The following is a 19,530-nucleotide window of genomic DNA, read 5'->3' on the forward strand; positions in this document are numbered from 1 at the left end:
TTTCCCCTTTTTATTCCTTTTGTTTCTGTTATTGCAGAATGGTCAGACCGATTATTTATTTTTAAAAGTTAAATGGTTATATTCATTGCTTCTTTCTCCGTGGATGAGCGAGAGGGTCCTCTAGTCCCCAATCCAGTCAGCGCCCTGAGGAGAGACACAGCGTTATTCCCACGTCACTGCGTCCGTGGCCTTAATTCAACTCCGCCTTAAATCCCCCGGCCGACCAACCCCACCACTTAAAGACCTTAGGCGAACTGCTAAAATCCCAGGCTCAAACCAATCCACTTGCAACAAACAAATGCATAAAACAACAAGGTTCGAAACAAATGTGCAAGGCAGATGTGCGAGGCATCTCAGGAGCTCGGAGAAACTTGGAGAATCCCCCCCCCCACAAACACACACACACATAAACACAAACGAAAGACGAAACAGGGTTCAACGGTTTAATTAACAGGCAGTTCTCACCTCAGCCCCTCAACAGGAGTACGTCCTCACTGAGGCAGATTCACCCCGGGCACCAGAGTTGGCTGCGATGGAGACAGGGAGACACAGATGGGGTCATTAACGTAGCTGCAATCCCTTAAACACCACTGACCTTCCACAGGCATTCTTATTAAGACGTGGAATGAGGGATAATAGTCTTCCTCTGCACTTTGAAGCGTCTGTTCCTTGTTATTGCCAGTCGCTCTGCTAAAGGAAACTGAAAATTCCTCCGCCAAACTAATGGCAGAGTAGCATGAAAGCAGCCAACTGCTCCATGCATGTGACTCTGGGAGCTTTTACATTTTGCAGAATGGCTTATATAACGGCGGCGGATGCATGCATGGCGGCTTGCAGACAAATGTTTCTGTTCAAGGCTCATTTCCACGAAATCAAGATGTAAACACATGCCTCATTTATTATCACATCCACAGAAATGGTTGCACCTCATCGGGGTCGGTCCTGTGTAACCTGGCTACGACGGGCTTTTTGTCACGGCTCCTCATGCGAAACTCCGTGCAGGCAGCGGGTAACAGGTTTTTTTTTTTTTTTTTCACACATCGTCTAAATTTAGACGAACTCGCCCGAGGAGTCGAGCGAACGCGAACAAACATGAGAGCGGAGCAGCAGCCGAGAGGTCAGAGGTCAGACTCACCATCACTCTGAACCTTTCTCAGGGTAACGGAGGGCGTGGAGATGGCTGAGGCACGGAAGTTAGCAGGCAGGGTCTCGGCAGAGTCAGAGGTCACGCCCCGGAGATCCTTCTCCCTAAACATCTTCCTCCAGGAGGGCGAGCGGCTGAACGTCTTAGTCCCATCCTGTCAAGACAAGACAAGACGCCACGTGTGAAAACATGAAAACATCACATTAAAGGAATAGTTCACCAAAAAATGAAATTCAATCATTATTGACTCACCCTCATGCTGATTAATACTCCGGAGTAGTTTTTTTATTCCTCAAAGTGCATCTGGAGACCCGGGAGGCCGGTTCGTTGTTCAACGAAAACTTTTATATGAGAGTCAGTAGCGCCCAACACAAAAACGTCCATAAAACTACACAAAAACCTTAAAATATTCCTCCACACTGCTCGTCCGCTGCAATCCAAGTGTCCTGAAGGGATATAGTCCAGAGTTTACTCGAAATTACGTCATTTAGGACATTTTTACAGCCTAAACAGTCCTGTATTGAATTTGCCGGTCACATCCACACGACGCAAGTGACCGACGACGTGACCGGACTTGCCTAAATGACGTTGTTTCGAGTAAACTCTGGACTATATCCCTTCAGGACACCTGGATTGCAGTGGACGAGCAGTGTGGAGGAATATTAAATGGTTTTTGTGTAGTTTTATGAATGTTTTTGTGTCGGGCCCTATTTTTCTCTCATATAAAGTTTTCGTTGGACTACGAACTGGCCTCCCGTGTCTCCAGATGCACTTAGTGGAATAAAAAAATTACTCTGGAGTATTCATCAGCATGAGGGTGAGTCAATAATGACTGAATTTCATTTTTTGGTGAACTATACCTTTAATCCTTTTTTTTTTTTTTTCAAATTTCTGCAGGCTGATCTGTATGCCTACCTCATCAGGTCGTCTCTCGGTCCCCATGGAGATGAGGGAGTTGTACTCTTGCTCCAGGAGCTGTCTGGCCTGCAGGAGAAAGAGAGAGAGAGAGGGAGGTGAAGCACGAGATGAATCTGTGATGCAGACGTTCATTAGCTCATGTGTGAACGTCGTCCATGCAGCTGTAACTCCGAAGGACCAGATGAGGAATTTTTTTAGGCCGTTATTACAGACGGCAGTAGGGAGGTGACAGGAAATGATAGAGGAGGATGTGCAGTAATAAGGAGCTTTGACACTTGAGTCATGGAGGGTGTGCAGACTGTTAAGATTAATAATTTTGGACATATATCATACAAAGTCTTATCTGAACGCTGATTGATTAAAAACAAAAACCTGCAATCGACATAATTAATGCCACACCACATAAAAGCCATTCTAGTCTGTTTGAAATAATAAACGGCACAGTCAGTTCCGTCAATATAATAAAAATCAAATGCTTTTAATGAGAAAGTCATTCATGGTGTCCTACTAGTTTGTAATTGTGAGCTTCACTGTGCAGAGATGAGAGGGTATATGATGTGTATGTTTTTGATATTACAGCCACTTTGAGGGAAACTTTGGACGATGAGGAAGTGAAAACCTGAGAACAGAGTTTGTAACAAAGTAGGTGACGACTTGTGGTAAAAACTTCTGAGGCGACAAATATGTGCATATAGGAATGGATTTTTTTTGGATTTTCCATTAAGACAAAAGGAGAACATGTGCTTCTAAGAATATTTAATGAGATAATTTAACTATTTTGTGGGAAAAGAGTTGACAGGGCTGAGTCTTTTTACGTTTTTAAGTCTAACTGAAGTCACATTTGGTCTTTTCTGTAGTTTAAAATGAGTCTCTGTGTGTTTTAAATTCATAGTAATAAGTTTTGTATGATAAATAGGAAAAATGTCTTGTGAAATGCTCATTTTGGTCTGTTTTCTATCAAGCCATCCCTCATGTTTGTGATGATGATGATACCTGGTTCACTAGAGCGTATGAGAGAAAAAATAAACAAACTTCACTCTGTAGCTGCGTCACAGACACGCGTGTTGTTTGTGGTTTGGAAACCAGCGTCTAAATGTTTAACATTTGCAGATGCATTCATGTGCTGTTTCCTGTTCTGCAGCTGAGCAATAAGATACAACACGATGATGATGATGATGAAGTCACTGAGGTCGCAAAGTGCATGCAAAGTTTTTACTGGCTGTTCAAGTGAGTGGACGTTTGTCTGAATGGTATAAAAACATAAATTCAGGGGGTTGCTATCATGGGAACAGAAAATACTAGATATGGATTTCTCTGGTTTCTCAAAGAAGCACAGTCCTCCTGTGTGACAATGGTGCTAACCACTGCAAATTGAAAAAAGGATGTTATAAAAACTTAAAGGGATACTTCACCAAAAATCGATAATTCACCAATTTTCTACTCACCGTCATGCCAAGGAAGGGTTTGGAGAACTTTCAGAGTCATCAAAACGCTTTAGGAGTTCCAGGGGGGGTCCGGCTGGCAAAGGATTTTCATATAATGGCGGCGGATAGAGTTCACTTTTGAATCGTCCAAAACACACACTATGAAACATCCAGATACCTCCATACTGCTCATCTGTACTGACCCCAAGTGTCCTGAAGCCGCCACATGAAAAAGTTGTTCGGAAAAAATTAACTTGATTTCTGTTTTTATCCTTGTTGCAGCAGTAGCTCCCAGTGGCTCTGTTGATGTTTGTGCACATGTACGAGATTTGCTGCGAGATGTTCGTTCGTCGTTGTAAACCATTGGATGTTTGATGTAAACACGGAAGAACATCTTGCAGCAAATCTCACACAGCCACTGGGAGCTACTGCTACAACAAGGATAAAAACTGAGATCAAATTCATCTTTTTCATGTGGCGGCTTCAGGAGACTTGGGTCAGTACAGACGAGCAGTATGGAGGTATCTGGATGATTCATAGTGTGTGTTTTGGACGATTCAAAAGTGAACTCTATCCGCCGCCATTACATGAAAATCCGTTGCCAGCCGGACCCCCCCTGGAATTCCTAAAGCGTTTTGATGACTCCTAAAGTTCTCCGAACCCTTCCTTGGCATGACGACCTTCTCATCAACTTGTCCGTTACCTGTGTGTTCTGATTGGGGATCTGCAGCAGCAGGGCCAGGTCGGTGTAGTCGAAGGTGTCGTCTAGAGCCAGCAGCGCCCCGTGGACGCCGCTCTCACGGAGGTTGTCGGCGTACTCCTTCAGGCCGATCGTCTGCACCCAGCACATCACTCGCTCATTGGACCACACCATCACATCTGCAGGGAGGAGGAGGAGGAGGAGGAGGAGGAGGAGAGGGTGAATGAAGGGAGAGTAGAGTAGAGGAGAGGAGGCATCCATCTGCAAACAGCCGGCCGTCTGCTCGCTGTTTTTATAAGACGGATCGGGTTTCTTATTCTTATTCCGGTCACTTCCTGAAGTTCAGGCCGGATGAGACAGGCTGCTTATTAATGGTCTCTTCAGAGCGGCTCACATTACCTGATATTTGTGAATTGTTCCTGCTCAGCTGATTTATTTTCTGGACGCGCTCGGCTTGCAGGTCAGGCCCGATCACCAGACCGAACCCAAAAACCTACAAATTTCCTCCCTTGGGAAATTCTTCTGACAGGGAGAAACGAGCCAAGATGAACTGACTGTAAACGTACAACATGTGTCTCCTGAGGCGCAGCGGTGAGAGAGCAAAAGATTGGGTTTTGTCTAATGACTGAGCGTGTTGACATTTATGTAATCATTACCGGCTAAATTACACTAGAAAGTTGTGGTTTATGATCTCGTCTAAGTGGAGGAGGAGGGGGGAGGGGGGGGTTCAGCATCCAAAGGGTGGTCCGAACAAACATCCCCCTGAGAATTGTGGGAGACCGAGGAAATCAAAGCAAACTTCTTGTTTTGTTCGCCATCATTAAGTTTATGGGAATTTTCCCTCAAAAAGAAATCTGTTTGAGTTAGACAAATTAATTTTATAGCCTGTAGCCGATGAAAAGAAGGTAAATGATTGTTATAGTTTCACTGGGAAGAAGAAATGCATTTTCTCTTCTCAGTGTCACGTCAGCGAGCTTTTAAAAGATCCGACTGAAAAGTTAAAAGTAATTAAATAAATGTTTCTGCTGTTCCTGACATTAGCATACAAGTATTATAATAATAACAGCAGCAGCAGCCGTTTGGCTTGAAGCAGGAAGGTGTGTTGCTACACAGTTGGTGTTGTGTTTGCCAAGTTACATTTCAGAGTTTTCCAAAGGTGCCACACAGTATAAAAGTAGCTGTGTGCATTATAAAGCAGCTCTAGGTTTTATATTAAAGAGGAACTAAGCAGGATTTTCCCGTGGCTATGCTACATTTTTACCTGAATTAAAAAGCTCAGGAGTAATTGTGATAGTTAACTACATGACTTGTAACTTGTAACGAGTGAGAACGGAGGCTCTCTGCCTTCACCTAGCGTCTCACGGCTGAAAACCAACCTTGCAACATCAGTGTAGTTACTCGGCCGCCACCGCCCCGGTGTCCCAGCTCTCGTCTCTGCAGCACCACGACACAAACACGCCCCGTAACCCATAATTATTTGTTTATGACTCTTCAGACTACACAAATACACACGTCGTAACAACGTATGTGTTATACAACGTTATCCACCACTCCATGTATTGATTTTTCGCCGGCTTTGTTGTAAACAAAAGCACATGGCCGAGATGAGGGTTAGCAAAACAGTGGAAAAGCGACCGGACTTGCATAGTTCCTCTTTAATACTATGAAAGTATCAAAGCCTCAGTCCACAGGGAAATGCACACAGCCTGTATTCAGAAACTGAGCCTTAAAACCAGCCGCTAGGACTTCCTGTCACTTTGTGATGTCACAACAACAGCAGTCACCAAGCCCCTCCCACCTGGACGCACCATCCAACACTTGCAGGATTTGGTTTCTCTGGGTGTTTTATTCTGAAATCTGGTCTATTTTCTTTATTGGATCACTTTAGAAAACAGTCAGCCAATCAGAAGAGACAGACAGGGTCTCCTCTCTTCTGATTGGCTGACACTAACCTCTTGTTACTAGAGTAGAGAGACGCTCTGACATGGTTCATGTACATCTCATCATGGATCAACATTTCAAATAAAACACAGAAGAAGAGTAAAATATGAGACTTTTAAAACTTCACGTGTTTTTACTGATCGAATCATGATGGAAAACTCACCGGAGTCTGCACCGGACTCAAGTTATTCACACAAGCTTGACGAATTATACACAGTTTGAAAAGCTCCATGTCTCCTGATTCTATCTGTGCGAAGCGTTTTAGGATCCATGTTACACAGCAACAGCTGTCGGGGCAGAACTGGGTCAGACGTGTCTACGGCTCCACAGTGGAGGATCTGCTACAGGGTGTTCGCTTTTTAATGCTAAAAACATTTCTACCATGTTTTTGGTTTATTATTATCATATTATTATCATTTTCATGGTCTCAATTGTTTATTTTAAAAAGTATATCACTGCTGCAACAGAATGTTTGGTGTCTTAAATGTACACATACATATAATATTACGCACAAATTGATAAAAATAACAGACAAATGACTGAAGTGACAGAGAAATGACAGGTTAATAATAATAATACTTGTGTAAATGATTAACCTGACTGAGGAATGCTTTGAAAAAGACAATAGTGGAACATGAATGGGAGAATTAGTTTGTTGGACGGTGTCAGAAACACGTTCAATACCCACATCTGGGGCTTGAATGACGAGATAATGGCAATGGGAGTGGGGAAAAACAAGGAGCTCACCATTGTTCTGGTGGACGGCGTCCTCTCTCCTCCTCTCCAGCTCTTTGCGATCGTAATTCAGTCGCTTCAGGCACATGATGCCATAATGCAAACTGACCCTGGGAGAGGTGAAAGAGCCAGAGGGGGCGAAGGGTTAACTGAGGGCGTGTTTCCACTCTCACCTGCACTCAGAGAGCATTAACACAATCCCAGGCCACTGACCTTAACTCCTTTTAAAATAAAAGGGAGTTAAGGTAAAGACGGCCTGGAGACACACACCTGAGTATCGCAACAACAACGGAGAGGAAAACATGAGAAGTGACATGGGAAACAGGAGTTACAGTGTCATGCAAAAGTTTGGGCACCCACTGGTCAGAATTCATTGATCTCCAAAAGGCATAAAGTTAAACATGAAACACTCTTTTGCAATATTTTAAGCAACGTATTATATTATATTTCAGATTGGAATAACCTTCCTGCTAATATCAGATCCAGCTCCTCTCTTGGTCTCTTCAAGCATGCTCTGTCTTCTCACCTCATGGTGACTGTGCTCCTGTATATACTGTTATTTCAGTCTCAGTGTTGGCCATAGTGGCCTTGTTACAGTTGTATTGTTCCAATGTAGTTATATTAACTGTGGTTTGTCCTTTGTTATATTGTTGTTGACTTTTTTTGTCTGTTTGTCTTCTTTATTGTGGAGAACATGTTTGTTTGATGAGTTCATGTTTGTCTATATGTTTGGAACCCCTTGAAAACGAGATGATACATTTCAAGGGGTTTATCCAAATAGAGTGAAAAAGGGGAAACAGAGCAGCAGCCTGCAAAAGAATGGGAAACCCAGGAGACTTGAGCTCTCAGATAACTTTGACCAAGGTATCAGACAAGATATTTACTGTACTATTTATATGCTGTGATAGTTTCTAAAGGGGCGGGGCTACTAGCTACTAAATATACATGGGATCCAAACCTTTGCTTTGGAGATCATTTCATCTTTCACTTGCTGAACTAGTGTTCACATTAACACTTTTTTCCCCATCTTTTACATTTTCAGAATGACAGAAAAGGAAAAGGGCCACCCTGCATAGTTAGTGGCTAGTAGCCCCCCCTTTGGAAACTGTCACAGTGTAAATAGTAAATATCTTGTCTGATACCTTGGTCACAGTTATCTGAGAGCTCAAGTCTCCTGGGTTTCCTGTTCTTTTGCAGGCTGCTGCTTTGTTTCCCCTTTTCACTCTAAAACTGTAGAAAACTACCGTAAAATAATACACTGATATTGATTAAAATATTGCAAAAGAGTGTTTCATGTTTAACTTTATGCCTTTTGGAGATCATTTCATCTTCCACTTGCTGAACTAGTGTTCACATTAAGATAAATTTTGACCAGTGGGTGCCCAAACCTTTGCATCATGCCACTCTACACTCTGTGAGTGTTGAGCGCGGGCCGAGCTCTACCTGTGGAAGCTGTCCACCATCTTCAGCTGTCCTCGCAGCTCCTTCTTGGTCAGGTGGTCCAACATGCGCGCATCCACCAGGGACTCCATGAAATAGCTGCGATACTGAGGCAGGCCCAGGCTGGGCAGCCAGTCGTTGCCCACCCACTCATGATTCATATCGCCATAGGCCAGGATCTGGAGGGGACAACCACAGATGATCAGCGCTGATTCACGCTGCGCTTCACGTCTGACGGTCGGCGGCTTCGTGACTCACCAGAGATAAAATTACGGACGAGAAAATATGTGTTGCGTGTTGCGTTAATTTTGAACTTTCAAAATAAAAAGGTGCAGCCGATTCCTTACCTGATCCCAGCTGAACTCCTTCAGCTCCTGGAGCGCCGAGAGGAGAGGAGGAGGAGGAGGAGGAGGAAGAGGAGGAGGAGGAGGAGGAAGAGGAGAGGCAGACAGAGAGAGACAGAGCCAGAGAGAGTGATGTGGAGGTGGTGAGGGGACGAGGAGGGTAGAGGGTCAACAGCAGGATGGACGGATGGAGGAGAAGCAGAAGAGGAGGAGGAAGAGGGAGAAGCAGCAGCAGCAGCGTCAGGAAAAGAGGACAAAAGGGAGGAATAGTGTGTTAGTGAACGGGTAATTAGTTGGAAGCAGTTCACACTGAAACAGCAACCACAGGGAGAGAAGAAGATGCTCAACACTATGGCCTGGGCCCACAGAAAGACAGAGATTAAAGAGAGAAAAGAGAGAGAGACAAAGAGAAATGTAGAGAGAGAGTGAGTGAGAGAGAGAGAGTGAGAGTGAGAGGAGGAGGGAGGAGAGAAACTCGTCAACATGATTCAGAAGCTTCACATGATTCAAACCTGAGTGAAACATCAAGTCATGAAAACAACAGAACAAGAGGTTTTTCTGTCAGACAGACTGACCGGAGGCTTGATGGCTGCGTTCAAGGACTCCATCTCAGCGTGGGTCATCCACACGTTACTGGTCGACTGTCGTCATGTGAACAAGAGAAGAGTGAAAACATGAGATAAGAAGGAGAGAGAGAAAAAATATATAATGAAAAACGGCAGACTGCGTTATCATCGAACAAGAGGTTGCACAGGTTTACGTGAACTGATAAATGTGTTCAAATCTGTTGGGAAGAATTTGAATTTGACAGCTGAGCCAAAGAGAGGAATTAAAAAAAAAAAAAAAGCCAAAACTTCAACGACTCCAAAACAGCAAGTTGGGTTTTACTTTTTTCGTGACTTTGTATGTGCGTGCTTCACTTTAACTACGTCTCTGTAGAACATCTGGATTATCTTTACCGCTGTGTGACTAGTCAAAGTTTAGGAGAAGATGTTTTTGTTTGTTTTTTTCTGACAAACTTGGCGTCTGAGCAGTTTAACTTCTGTTCTCCTGCAGGAAATGCATCAGTATTTTTTTATTATTTTTTTTTACATTTACCACGTGAACAGAACTTTTCATGTTCTTTTTACTCTCTACATTTTCCCGAATCTCTCTTTTTTATTCCCTCCTCTCTTTCTCTCTGCGACTTAAATTCCTGCACATAATTCCCATCGTTTTCTTTCCTTTTGTTCCACTTTTAACTTCACTCTTTATAGTTCTAATTACATTTTATTTTTTATTTTTCTGTCCTATTACTAGTTTCTGTTGCAAATTTCCCAGCAGGGATCACTAGGTCTTCACTAATCTCATAACTACAAACATCTGGTGCCCCTCTCTCTCTCTCTCTCTCTGCCAATATGAAAACAGCGTATGTGTATCCTCAGTAAAAAAAAAAAAAAAAAGAAGTGTGGGACGATGAATGTATAACTCAGCATATGAGGGCATTTAAAGTCTTAGCACAGGCCAATTAAAGGCGTCTTTACCTATAATCCTATGGCGACATTGACTGGACTGTTTTTTTTTTATGGCATAAGAAAACATTTGGAGGATTTTTGCTTCTATTTTTTTTCTCTCATGTTGATTTAAATGTCGTGTGCGGTGATGGAGGCTCACAGAGCGGGTGCTGGCCGGCGCCGACGGGCTGGTGAGGGACACCATCTCCTGGATGGCGAGCCGCAGTTTGAGGCGGTGCAGCGGGTTGCTGATGCCGATCTCCCTCTGGATCTCCGTGTCCGACAGGTTGGCCATGATGGCGCCGCTCTTCACGTTCGAACGACAGGCCGCCACGTACCAGGCCGGCATTCCCACCCACAGCTGGCGGGAGAGGCAGACGAGAGGTTAAAATAATGAGGGAAAAAAAAAGAAAAAGAAAAGAAAAGGATCCAGATTGTGTTCTTGAGTCTCCATCTATTTCTCTCCTCATTAAAGGGACATTGTGTAGGAATTTCTCCCATCTAGCGTTGCGGTTGTATATCGCAAGCAACTCAATCGTATTTTTCATGCTGCATTCACGTGAAATTGGGCAGACGGCAGACGGACGACAGCCGCTGCACGTAACGGCATAAACAAGCCTCTATGTAAACAAGTGGTCCGTCAGCACGAGGCAAAACAATACACGTGACAATATGTTGTCATGGCGATGTCGTATTGTTTAGCTGACCCACGTTTCACCGGCTTTCTCTGGACTTCTGTGACTAAAATGACATCTGGTTTGTTACCGACGGCCGTCTGCCCGACTGCAGGTGAATGCAATTTTAACGAAATAATCGATTTTTGTGAATAGATAACAAGAGAAGTTACACAATGTCCCTTTAAAGGGACAACGAGCAACAGCAAAGTGTTTTCACACTACATTTATGAGCCTCCGCGCGCACTGTAGAATTCTTCGACCGGCGCAAGACGGACTCATGTTTTAATTCATCAAGAATTAAAGTCAGTGGTTCAAAGAGGTTCAGTTACCGTCGTAGTCCCGACCATAAACGGCGATACAGCAACGTTATTCTCATGAGCGTCCGCAAAACCAAAAGTAAGGAAACGCTCGTCGGCTCGCCCAGCATTTCCACCATTAATTAAAATAACAAAATAACGATAGAGACAAAACGATATATTTATCAAAAATGGAGCCATTAACAAGTGTGGGTAGCGTAGATTCATCCACATTAACATGAGACTTTTTTATAACCAAATAGAAACTCCTCGTTGTCCCTTTAAGTTTCTGTGATTTCACATTACCTCCAACCAGGACACGACCGTGGGTCCGTCCCAAGATGCAAAGGGAAGTCCTTGGCGACACGCTTCTTCCAGCAGCTCGTGCCTGTTGGGCAAGAGGAAGCATTATTTTGGCGGGGGGCTCTTATTGTGAAAGGTCACGAGAATCAGGATAAAAAAATTAAACAAGGGTAAAAGTTCCTGACACTGACTTCTTCTTGCTGCGGCGGTCTTTATCTGCCGGGCCCAGCGTCCCGGTCTTGTTTATCCCCATGGGGTCTCCAGAGGCCAGGTCCTCCGAGGGCGTGGACGCTGGTCAGAGAGAGAGAGAGAGAGGTCAAAAGGTCACAGGAGTTAGAAGAGACGGAGCAGCTCAGACACGTTTAAATGAAAAATAGTGACTCATATGGAGTCGGTGGTGTCTCCTCCTCCATCTGTTTACCAAGAGACGCTGATCCCTCCCGCCCGGGCTGGCCCATCCTCCCTTTCTCCTTCTTCCCAAAAAGCCGACCGATGGAAGCCCTGATGGTTTTCTTCCTACTGGACTTGTGGAGTGAATCTTGGCTGCTGTTGGAGCTGCTGCCATCTGCCGAGAGACTGGAGGAGACAAAGGAAATCACAGAGGGGAAGAAGTTAAATACACATGAAACGTATTATATTTAAAATGCATGTGCTGATATCTGACTATCCAACATTTATAAAGGATATATTATACGCCTCAGTGATGGATTGAATAATGTTTAATGCATGATTTAGTTATGGGACATTAATAAGAAAAATGTTTGGGTTGCCAGGTTGTGGAAAATCCTTGCCAGGTCTGTTAAGTCATTTATCTTCTGGAGAAAATGCTGCAGAACACCTGGACCAAAAATCCACTTATAAACAATTTATTAACCCTTTAACGCCTCACGATTAGGGTGTAACTGTTTATCTACTTACATAGAGTTATAGATATAAATCAAGCAAATGTAAATAGAGGGATAAAATGTTCCGTTAACAACACGGCTGTGGTTTTAGTCAGTAATGATGGAAGTTTAAATGTTATAAAGCTTTATTATGCTATGTTATGGGGTTTTCAATCATAAATGTTAAAGGGATAGTTCAACATTTTGGTAAATTGGCCCATTGCCTTAATCCCTATAGTCATAGCAGTAGGTTCGTTACCTTTAATTGTCGGTGCAAGCTATTTTTAGAACGGCAGAGCAGAGCCACGAGCTGCTCAGAGCTACGCTACAGAGGCTAATGGGATTTCTTGGTTTCCCTCATCAAACTCATCAAATACACAATCCAACAACTCCAAAACGCTCTGGTGGACAAGTTGTGACCTGCACATTCACCACACTATGAGATAATAACAGAACGTTACCAGACAGAGTTGTTTTAGAGGGAAATTCATGCAAAACCGCTGATGCGCGTTGCCTTCAGGGACAGTTTTTCGGCAAGCAGTCTCTGAATTTACCTCTAAAACAACTCTGTCTGGTAACCTTCTGTTATTATTTCATAGCGTGGTGAATGTGCAGGTCACAACTTGTCCACCAGAGCGTTTTGGAGTTGTTGGATTGTGTATTTGATGAGTTTGATGAGGGAAACCAAGAAATCCCATTAACCTCCATAGTGTAGCTCTGAGCAGCTCGTGGCTCTGCTCCGCCGTTCTAAAAATAGCTTGCACCGACAATTAAAGGTAACAAACCTACTCCTAAAACTATAGAGATTATGACAATGGACCAATTTGCCAAAATGTTGAACTATCCCTTTAATAAAATATCAATAAACAATGATCAATGGTCTGTTCAGTTATAAATACACACAGACAAATGACTTATAACTGAGCCACTGAGCATTAATTAGTAAATTCAGATTTTTTTAGATGAACTATAAACGGTGCCTTCTCTTACCTGCGAAAGTCCCGGGGGTCGTCCATCATGGCGCCTGGGTGGGTGAGGGTCATCCTGTCCAATCGCAGCGCACGAGGAGTGGGAGGAGGCGTGGAGTCCAGGAGAGCGAGGGACCGGTCGTCGTCTTTGTTGTTCTGATGATGTGGAGAAAAAAAAAACGATGATGTTCAGTTTGGATAGCCTAGAAATCTAGACGCACCCCAGCGGCAGCAAATATATTTGCTCCGCAGGTGGGTCTAGAAACGAGCCATAGGAACTTTTTGAGTCTCGAACACCGTTTGTGTTCACCAATCACAGCGCTCTATCTGTTTAGAGAGTCGTTGGGCGGCTTAACGCGATGACGACATATACTTGCGACGGTGAAAAACATGACAAGAAGATGGCTTTGGCAAAGGAATCGTTTGAATCAGCGTTGTTGGCATCAACTTTGAAAGAATTAAACTTGTCATTTTCTTTAAAAGTTGAGCAAGAAACTGCACTGAAATCATTCATTTCCAAGAAGGATGTATTTGGTGTTTTGCCGATGGGGTATGGGAAAAGTTGAATCTACCGAAGTCATCCTGCTCTTTGCTCTGATTAGTCGTAGTGCTACCCTATTCACTCCTCATTTGTTACATGTGAACTATCTGACGCCACCCGGACTTTCCCGCTCGTTACGGGAAGGGGTGAGGCCTCCTGGCTGCTACTGTTATCTGTTGACTCAAGGTTTTTGAGATTTTACATCTTATAAAACGAAGATAATCACTTTCACAATCACCGCTGACTGACTGTGTGTTTTGTGTTCGTTGCAACATCTTTTGTGATTCAGCCGCCCACTGCTGAAATCCTGGAAGCAGAGAGTCTGGCACCGACCATCACAACCACCCTGCCTGCCCGCGCGCTGCTGCTTCAACCAGCCTCGGCCTTTCTAATGCGCTGCTGCAGAACGGATGAACTCCTGTGACCCCGTCTGCATGATTTACTTATATTTTATTTACATGACTCACCGTCTGGAAGGAGCCAGACGGAGAGGAGCTGATACGAGACAAGATAAAAAAAATAAAAAAAGGTTCACGCTCGGGAATAGAAAAGGAAGAAAGGTTCATCTCCACATTCCTGTAATACCTGTCGATCAGACTCGCGGGCCGGGGAGTGAGGCAGGCGAGGGGTGGAGTGTCCGGAGCTGGGCGGAGAGGGGGAGGCCAGGGTGGAGGATGTGATGGACGAGGGGATGAAGCCCCGTCCTGTGCCGTCTCTCCCCAGGGACGTCGGAGGGTCCAGAGCCACGCTGACCCGGCTCTCGATCTCCTCGGCCCGCAACTCCGTGTTCTCCTTCTCCTCCTGGATCAGTCTGGGGGGGGGGGGGGGGGGGGGGGGGGGGTAAAACATCTGGATGAGACTGAATATAGTGTATATATTTTTTAATTTACTTTTTATTCTAGTAACATAGGACTTATGTGCCACCAACATAACATAACATGACGAGTGGAGGATTTCATTAGGTAAAACATAAGCACATCATATAGAGGACATAATAAAATGCTGCTTGGAAATAGGGAAAAAACATTTCCTATTAAAGGGTTTGACCTGATCTTTCCCATCTATATGAAATAAGCTCTATAGTTGACACATAGCTGAGACATTTTGACCAGTTCTCTTCAAAGATGTCCGTTTGGTTTCTTAGTTTGAATGTAATTCTCTCCAAAATATATATAAATTACATCAATCCACTCATTCATTGTTGGATTGTAGGACTGAATATTTAAAATCACACTTATTTATAAGTTTTAGAAGAGAAGAATGACAATACTCTTGTGTCTGCACATTTAAAGGACAATTCCGGGCAAATTCGACCTGGGGCTATAGTTCTTCTTACGCTGTTTAGGTTGTTGACATCCCTAAAAACCGCATTTCTTTCCACAGAGAGCGTCAAATGGCTTCAAACATACACCGAAGGGTTTGTTTACTTCAAGCAAGTAAACATGTTTGTAAACGAAGCTGTAGGCCTAATACAAAGTCTCATGAAGTTGTGCGAAACTCGATAAGTCTCACATGAGAGTCAAGTTGATGGTTAACTTTGTTTACAGGTCGTCTGAAGCTCCCGTTTGTTTTATCAGCAAATTAATATCAGCTCAGAGCCACAACGTTTTCGTAGCGGTGAGAGTAAGTCTGGATATCGTTTATTCTGCCTGTAAACATAGTTAACCGTCAACTTGACTCACGCACGAGACTTCATGAGACTTTGTATTACAGCTCCGTTTACAAACATGTCGGCTTGAATGTTTGAATAGCCACCTGTGGAAATAAAAGTGGTTTTGAGGGATGTAAACAGCCTAAACAGTGTAAGATCGGTCCACTCCCATTATACGCTGCTGTGGGATGCGGGGACAGACAGAACTACTGCATTTAGGACCAATTAAAAAGGAAATCTTCAGATTCCTTCTTTTAGACCTAAAATACTAGGAAACTATAACCCCAGAATTTGCCTGGAATTGTCCTTTAATATAAAGCTACGGCTGGCAGCAGGTTAGCTTAGCTTAGCATACACAATGTAAACAAAGGGAAACTGCTAGCCTAGCTTTGATATTTCCACCACAAATTCTGATAATCTCCGTTCTCCAGGACTTTATGGCGTTGTGGTGTTGACACTTTGGGTTCAGTTGGATCTGAGGACTTCATCCACCGCAGCAGCTGCTGTTCCAACAGCGTCAGAGGTGTTGATGTGTTTATTTCTGAGGCTTTATGTCGAGAGGTGTTCCCCCCCCCCCCCCCCCCCCCCCCCCCCCCCCCTCCCTCCCCTCCCTCCTCCCTTCCAGCTGTTGAGCTCCGCCGGCCCCTCCCTTACTTGATCTCCTTATTGATGGCCTCCAGCTGTTCCTGCAGCATGATGGCCAGGGTCTGCACGTCCGTCTGTCCGCTCGGGGACAGCAGCTCGGAGCCAAACCGAGGATCCCCGTCGTCCTCGTCGTCGGAGCAACCGACATCCACGCCCGGCTCGAACCCGGTCCCCAGCAGGGCCCCGCTCTCCCAGTCTGGGTACTACACAAGAAAAGAGGAGGTAACACCCACTCAACTGCTGATATTCAGTCATATACATGCTCAACACTTCACATATACAGACACATTTTTCATTTTTTTGCAGCCAACTTGACTTTAACAACACAATTATTGATCCCCAGAGGATCAATCCCTGAGTTTACATCTTCAGTTTGTGTGTCGCGCCTAAAAAAAAAACCGACTGGATGGATCAGCATGAAATCAGGACCAGACGTTCACACCTTGGTCAGACTTGAAATTCGTCCACTGCTTCAGTTTATGACCAAAACCTTCAACACCAACGGTTGCTTTTTATTAGGTGCTAATTAGAAATACTGGAACGCAAAGTACAGCCTCACACAGCTGTTAGCACGGTGGTCAAGTCTTAAACCTGATTACCGAACTTAATGATCAGAGGTGTAAGTAGCTTCGATAAACAAGATTGTTTTGGTTTGGTACTGTTTTCTTATAAATAACATGTAAACGATTGGATAAATATGTCAACCAGAAGGTGACCAGTGTAGCAAAATAATAATACATTGATTTTTCCTAATTCTTTGGCCCTTTTCAAAACGTATCTCCTCTCATGTTTTAAAAAATTGCCCAAAAAAGCAATTTTTTTCCCAGGAAAAACAAGAAAAGTTAATTGGAGGCTGAAGAGAACAGATTTAATATTAAGATGTGTATATTTTTTATATATAATGTGCATAATAATGTTACTCAAAGACACAAGTCTCTGTGTTTCTCTGTCTCTGTTTCGCTTCACGTGAGCACGGTAGTGGAATCGACGTGCTTCGTTAGCTGAATGAAATTAACAACACGATCCAAAGCGGTGTATCCCTTGCGCCGAAACAGACGACGAAATTCGTTTTAAATGTTTTTCAGACACAACATAACGATGACGACTTGCAGGCAAAGCAGCGATGTCCTTATAATGAAGTCTCAGGTCAAAATACAAATTAACTAACTCCTGTACTTTCATTTTCATACATGCAAATGCAATAGGTTATTTTCAGGTGCGCACGAGAAAACTTTCAGCCAAAACATTTAATTTTATTTACTTTTTTCCCCATGTCCCTTTAGGGCAGTGTTTTTCAACTTTGGGGTCGGGACTCGGGACCCCTCGCCTGGAATTTTTAAAGTTATGGTTTAAAAACACCTCACACTATTTTAAACAACTGTATTCTATACTTTCACTTTCTCAAATATAAATTGAGTTCAAATGAAATGCAGCATATAAAAATATCTGAGCTGGCGCATCTTGATTGACGGGGTCGCCAGAAATTTGTGATGTCAAAATGGGGTCACGAGCCAAAAAAGGTTGGGAACCACTGTTTTAGGGGCTCCGTAGAAACTAAAAACTGCAGATGGATAGAAATGAACCTGTGTTTTTTTTTATTCTCACCTTGGTGGCGTCCTCCCGTGCAGAGCTCCAGCGGGCCCGGTGGCTCCGCCTGACCACGCCCCCCGTGGAGGCGTTGCTGAAGGCATCCAGGTGAGCGGTGGAACCTGTGGGGAGGGACCCGCCCCCGTGGGAATACCTCAACTCCAGGGCGCTGCCTGGAAGAGAGCGACTGCAGAGATAGAGGGAGAGATAAGATGACACGAGTGAAGATAAATGGATAAGTGCAAAGGGAGGGGAGGGGGGGAGTGGTTGACAGTAAGACGTTGGAACAAAGGAAGAATCACGGTGAGGGATGTAAACATAACACAGGTGCCAGAGCCAAAAGCGGTGTATGTGAAAGTGCATCATGTTCCCATTAACAGGTCTGCAGCAGGAAGCGCAGACGAGAACGTGAGAATTAGAGGCGATGATGCACAATCATCTGTGTGTGTGTATGTGTGTGTGTGTGTGTGTGTGTGTGTGTATTTCCATATCGAGACAGATTTCGCCCCGACAGTGCTGACAGTGTTAAACACCTCCAGCGTGGAGTGATTTATCTACAATGTCTGACAAGATAACACACACACAGCCCTGGCGTCTGTACAGTCGGATTGAAGCCGCTCAGGTTCGAGTTTCGCTCTTTTTCTGTGGCGCTGACGTGTAAATGGCTCCTACCTGGAATAAGAGCCGCCGGGTCTGGCTCTCAGCTGATCCAGCTCCAGCTGAATCCTCTCCAGCTCCGCTATCAGTTGGTCCTGGGAGTGGAAACGAGAAAGACGAGAGCCGGTGAGAACAAAAAAAAGAAAAGAAAAGAAAAGAAAAGAAAGAGGATTGTTGTGTTGATGTGTTGTGGTCACCTTGTTTGCTAAGAGATCGTCCTGGAGCTTCTTCATGTTGGACAGTTCCTCAGACAGAGCGTTCTGCACGGGGAGTAAAGAAAAAACAACATCACAGGTCAAATGTGATAATAATCCAGTCTGTACAAACTCACTGTGGATGAATGGGATGTAAATATTAATGGGGCACATTTTGCAGATTTTGAAGACAGAGGTTTATATTATTATTAATAGTATTTGTTTTTTATATTCATGCATGTAGAATGGATCACTGAAATAATTTCCTGTGGGGAATTAATGAAGTATTTGTGATTGTGATTCTGATTTTGAAGATAACATCTGTAACTATGAGCTGAACTGATCAGAACCAGCCTGAGATATTTCACACTACTGATTGCAGATTTTATTTCCATGTGTTTTGCAACAAAGTCGTGTCCTGTCAAGAGCCTGTAACCTGCCAAAAAATTCTTCAAAAATTATTCAAATATACAATATAAACTCACTGTTGTATATAAACCCAGTGTGCAGAGCAGAAGTGGTGAGAATGTTAAAAAGTGGCAAAAAAAAAAGTGTTTCACTGTTAAAAAAAAAAAAAAAAAACGGCTCACTGGGTCCTGGTCCGTCAATTTTTTTTCATTGTGCTCTCAGGGCTACTGTATGCTGTACCCAGTTATTTAATGGTTTAAATATACAGTGTCTATTTCCTGGCATTTTAAAGGGATAGTTCAACATTTTGGCAAATTGGCCCATTGCCATAATCCCTATAGTTTTAGGAGTAGGTTTGTTGCCTTTAATTGACCTACGCTACTGAGGCTAATGGGATTGTTACGAGACTGAGTTGTTTTAGAGGTAAATGCAGAGACTGTTTGCTGAAAAACTGCCCCCAAGGGAAATGCGCATCAGCGGTTTTGCATAAATTTACCTCGAAAACAACTCTGTCTCGTAACGTTCTGTTATTATTTCATAGCGTGGTGAATGTGCAGGTCACAACTTGTCCACCAGAGCG

At 43.8% G+C, this 19,530-nt stretch overlaps 1 protein-coding gene across 1 annotated transcript in view; it reads right to left on the reverse strand.

Moving 5' to 3' along the window:
- Positions 1-474: 474 nt before the first annotated feature.
- The window catches only part of ppfia3 (PTPRF interacting protein alpha 3), a gene marked incomplete at both ends in the record, with an annotated part of 40,837 nt that continues 21,781 nt past the window's right edge, over positions 475-19,530 (reverse strand). Inside the window, 18 exons of the mRNA XM_083977753.1 lie at positions 475-527; positions 1,136-1,298; positions 2,060-2,128; positions 4,190-4,365; positions 6,875-6,972; positions 8,306-8,481; positions 8,650-8,676; positions 9,222-9,287; positions 10,300-10,500; positions 11,419-11,500; positions 11,607-11,706; positions 11,837-11,991; positions 13,290-13,423; positions 14,394-14,619; positions 16,114-16,307; positions 17,710-17,878; positions 18,364-18,443; positions 18,546-18,608. Coding sequence (XP_083833879.1) covers positions 475-527; positions 1,136-1,298; positions 2,060-2,128; positions 4,190-4,365; positions 6,875-6,972; positions 8,306-8,481; positions 8,650-8,676; positions 9,222-9,287; positions 10,300-10,500; positions 11,419-11,500; positions 11,607-11,706; positions 11,837-11,991; positions 13,290-13,423; positions 14,394-14,619; positions 16,114-16,307; positions 17,710-17,878; positions 18,364-18,443; positions 18,546-18,608 — 2,232 coding nt within the window. The remainder of the gene's footprint in view (positions 528-1,135; positions 1,299-2,059; positions 2,129-4,189; positions 4,366-6,874; positions 6,973-8,305; positions 8,482-8,649; positions 8,677-9,221; positions 9,288-10,299; positions 10,501-11,418; positions 11,501-11,606; positions 11,707-11,836; positions 11,992-13,289; positions 13,424-14,393; positions 14,620-16,113; positions 16,308-17,709; positions 17,879-18,363; positions 18,444-18,545; positions 18,609-19,530) is intronic.

The sequence above is a fragment of the Trachurus trachurus genome (assembly GCF_905171665.1).
Source record: "Trachurus trachurus genome assembly, chromosome: 8".
In the NCBI taxonomy this organism is placed as follows: Eukaryota; Metazoa; Chordata; class Actinopteri; order Carangiformes; family Carangidae; genus Trachurus; species Trachurus trachurus.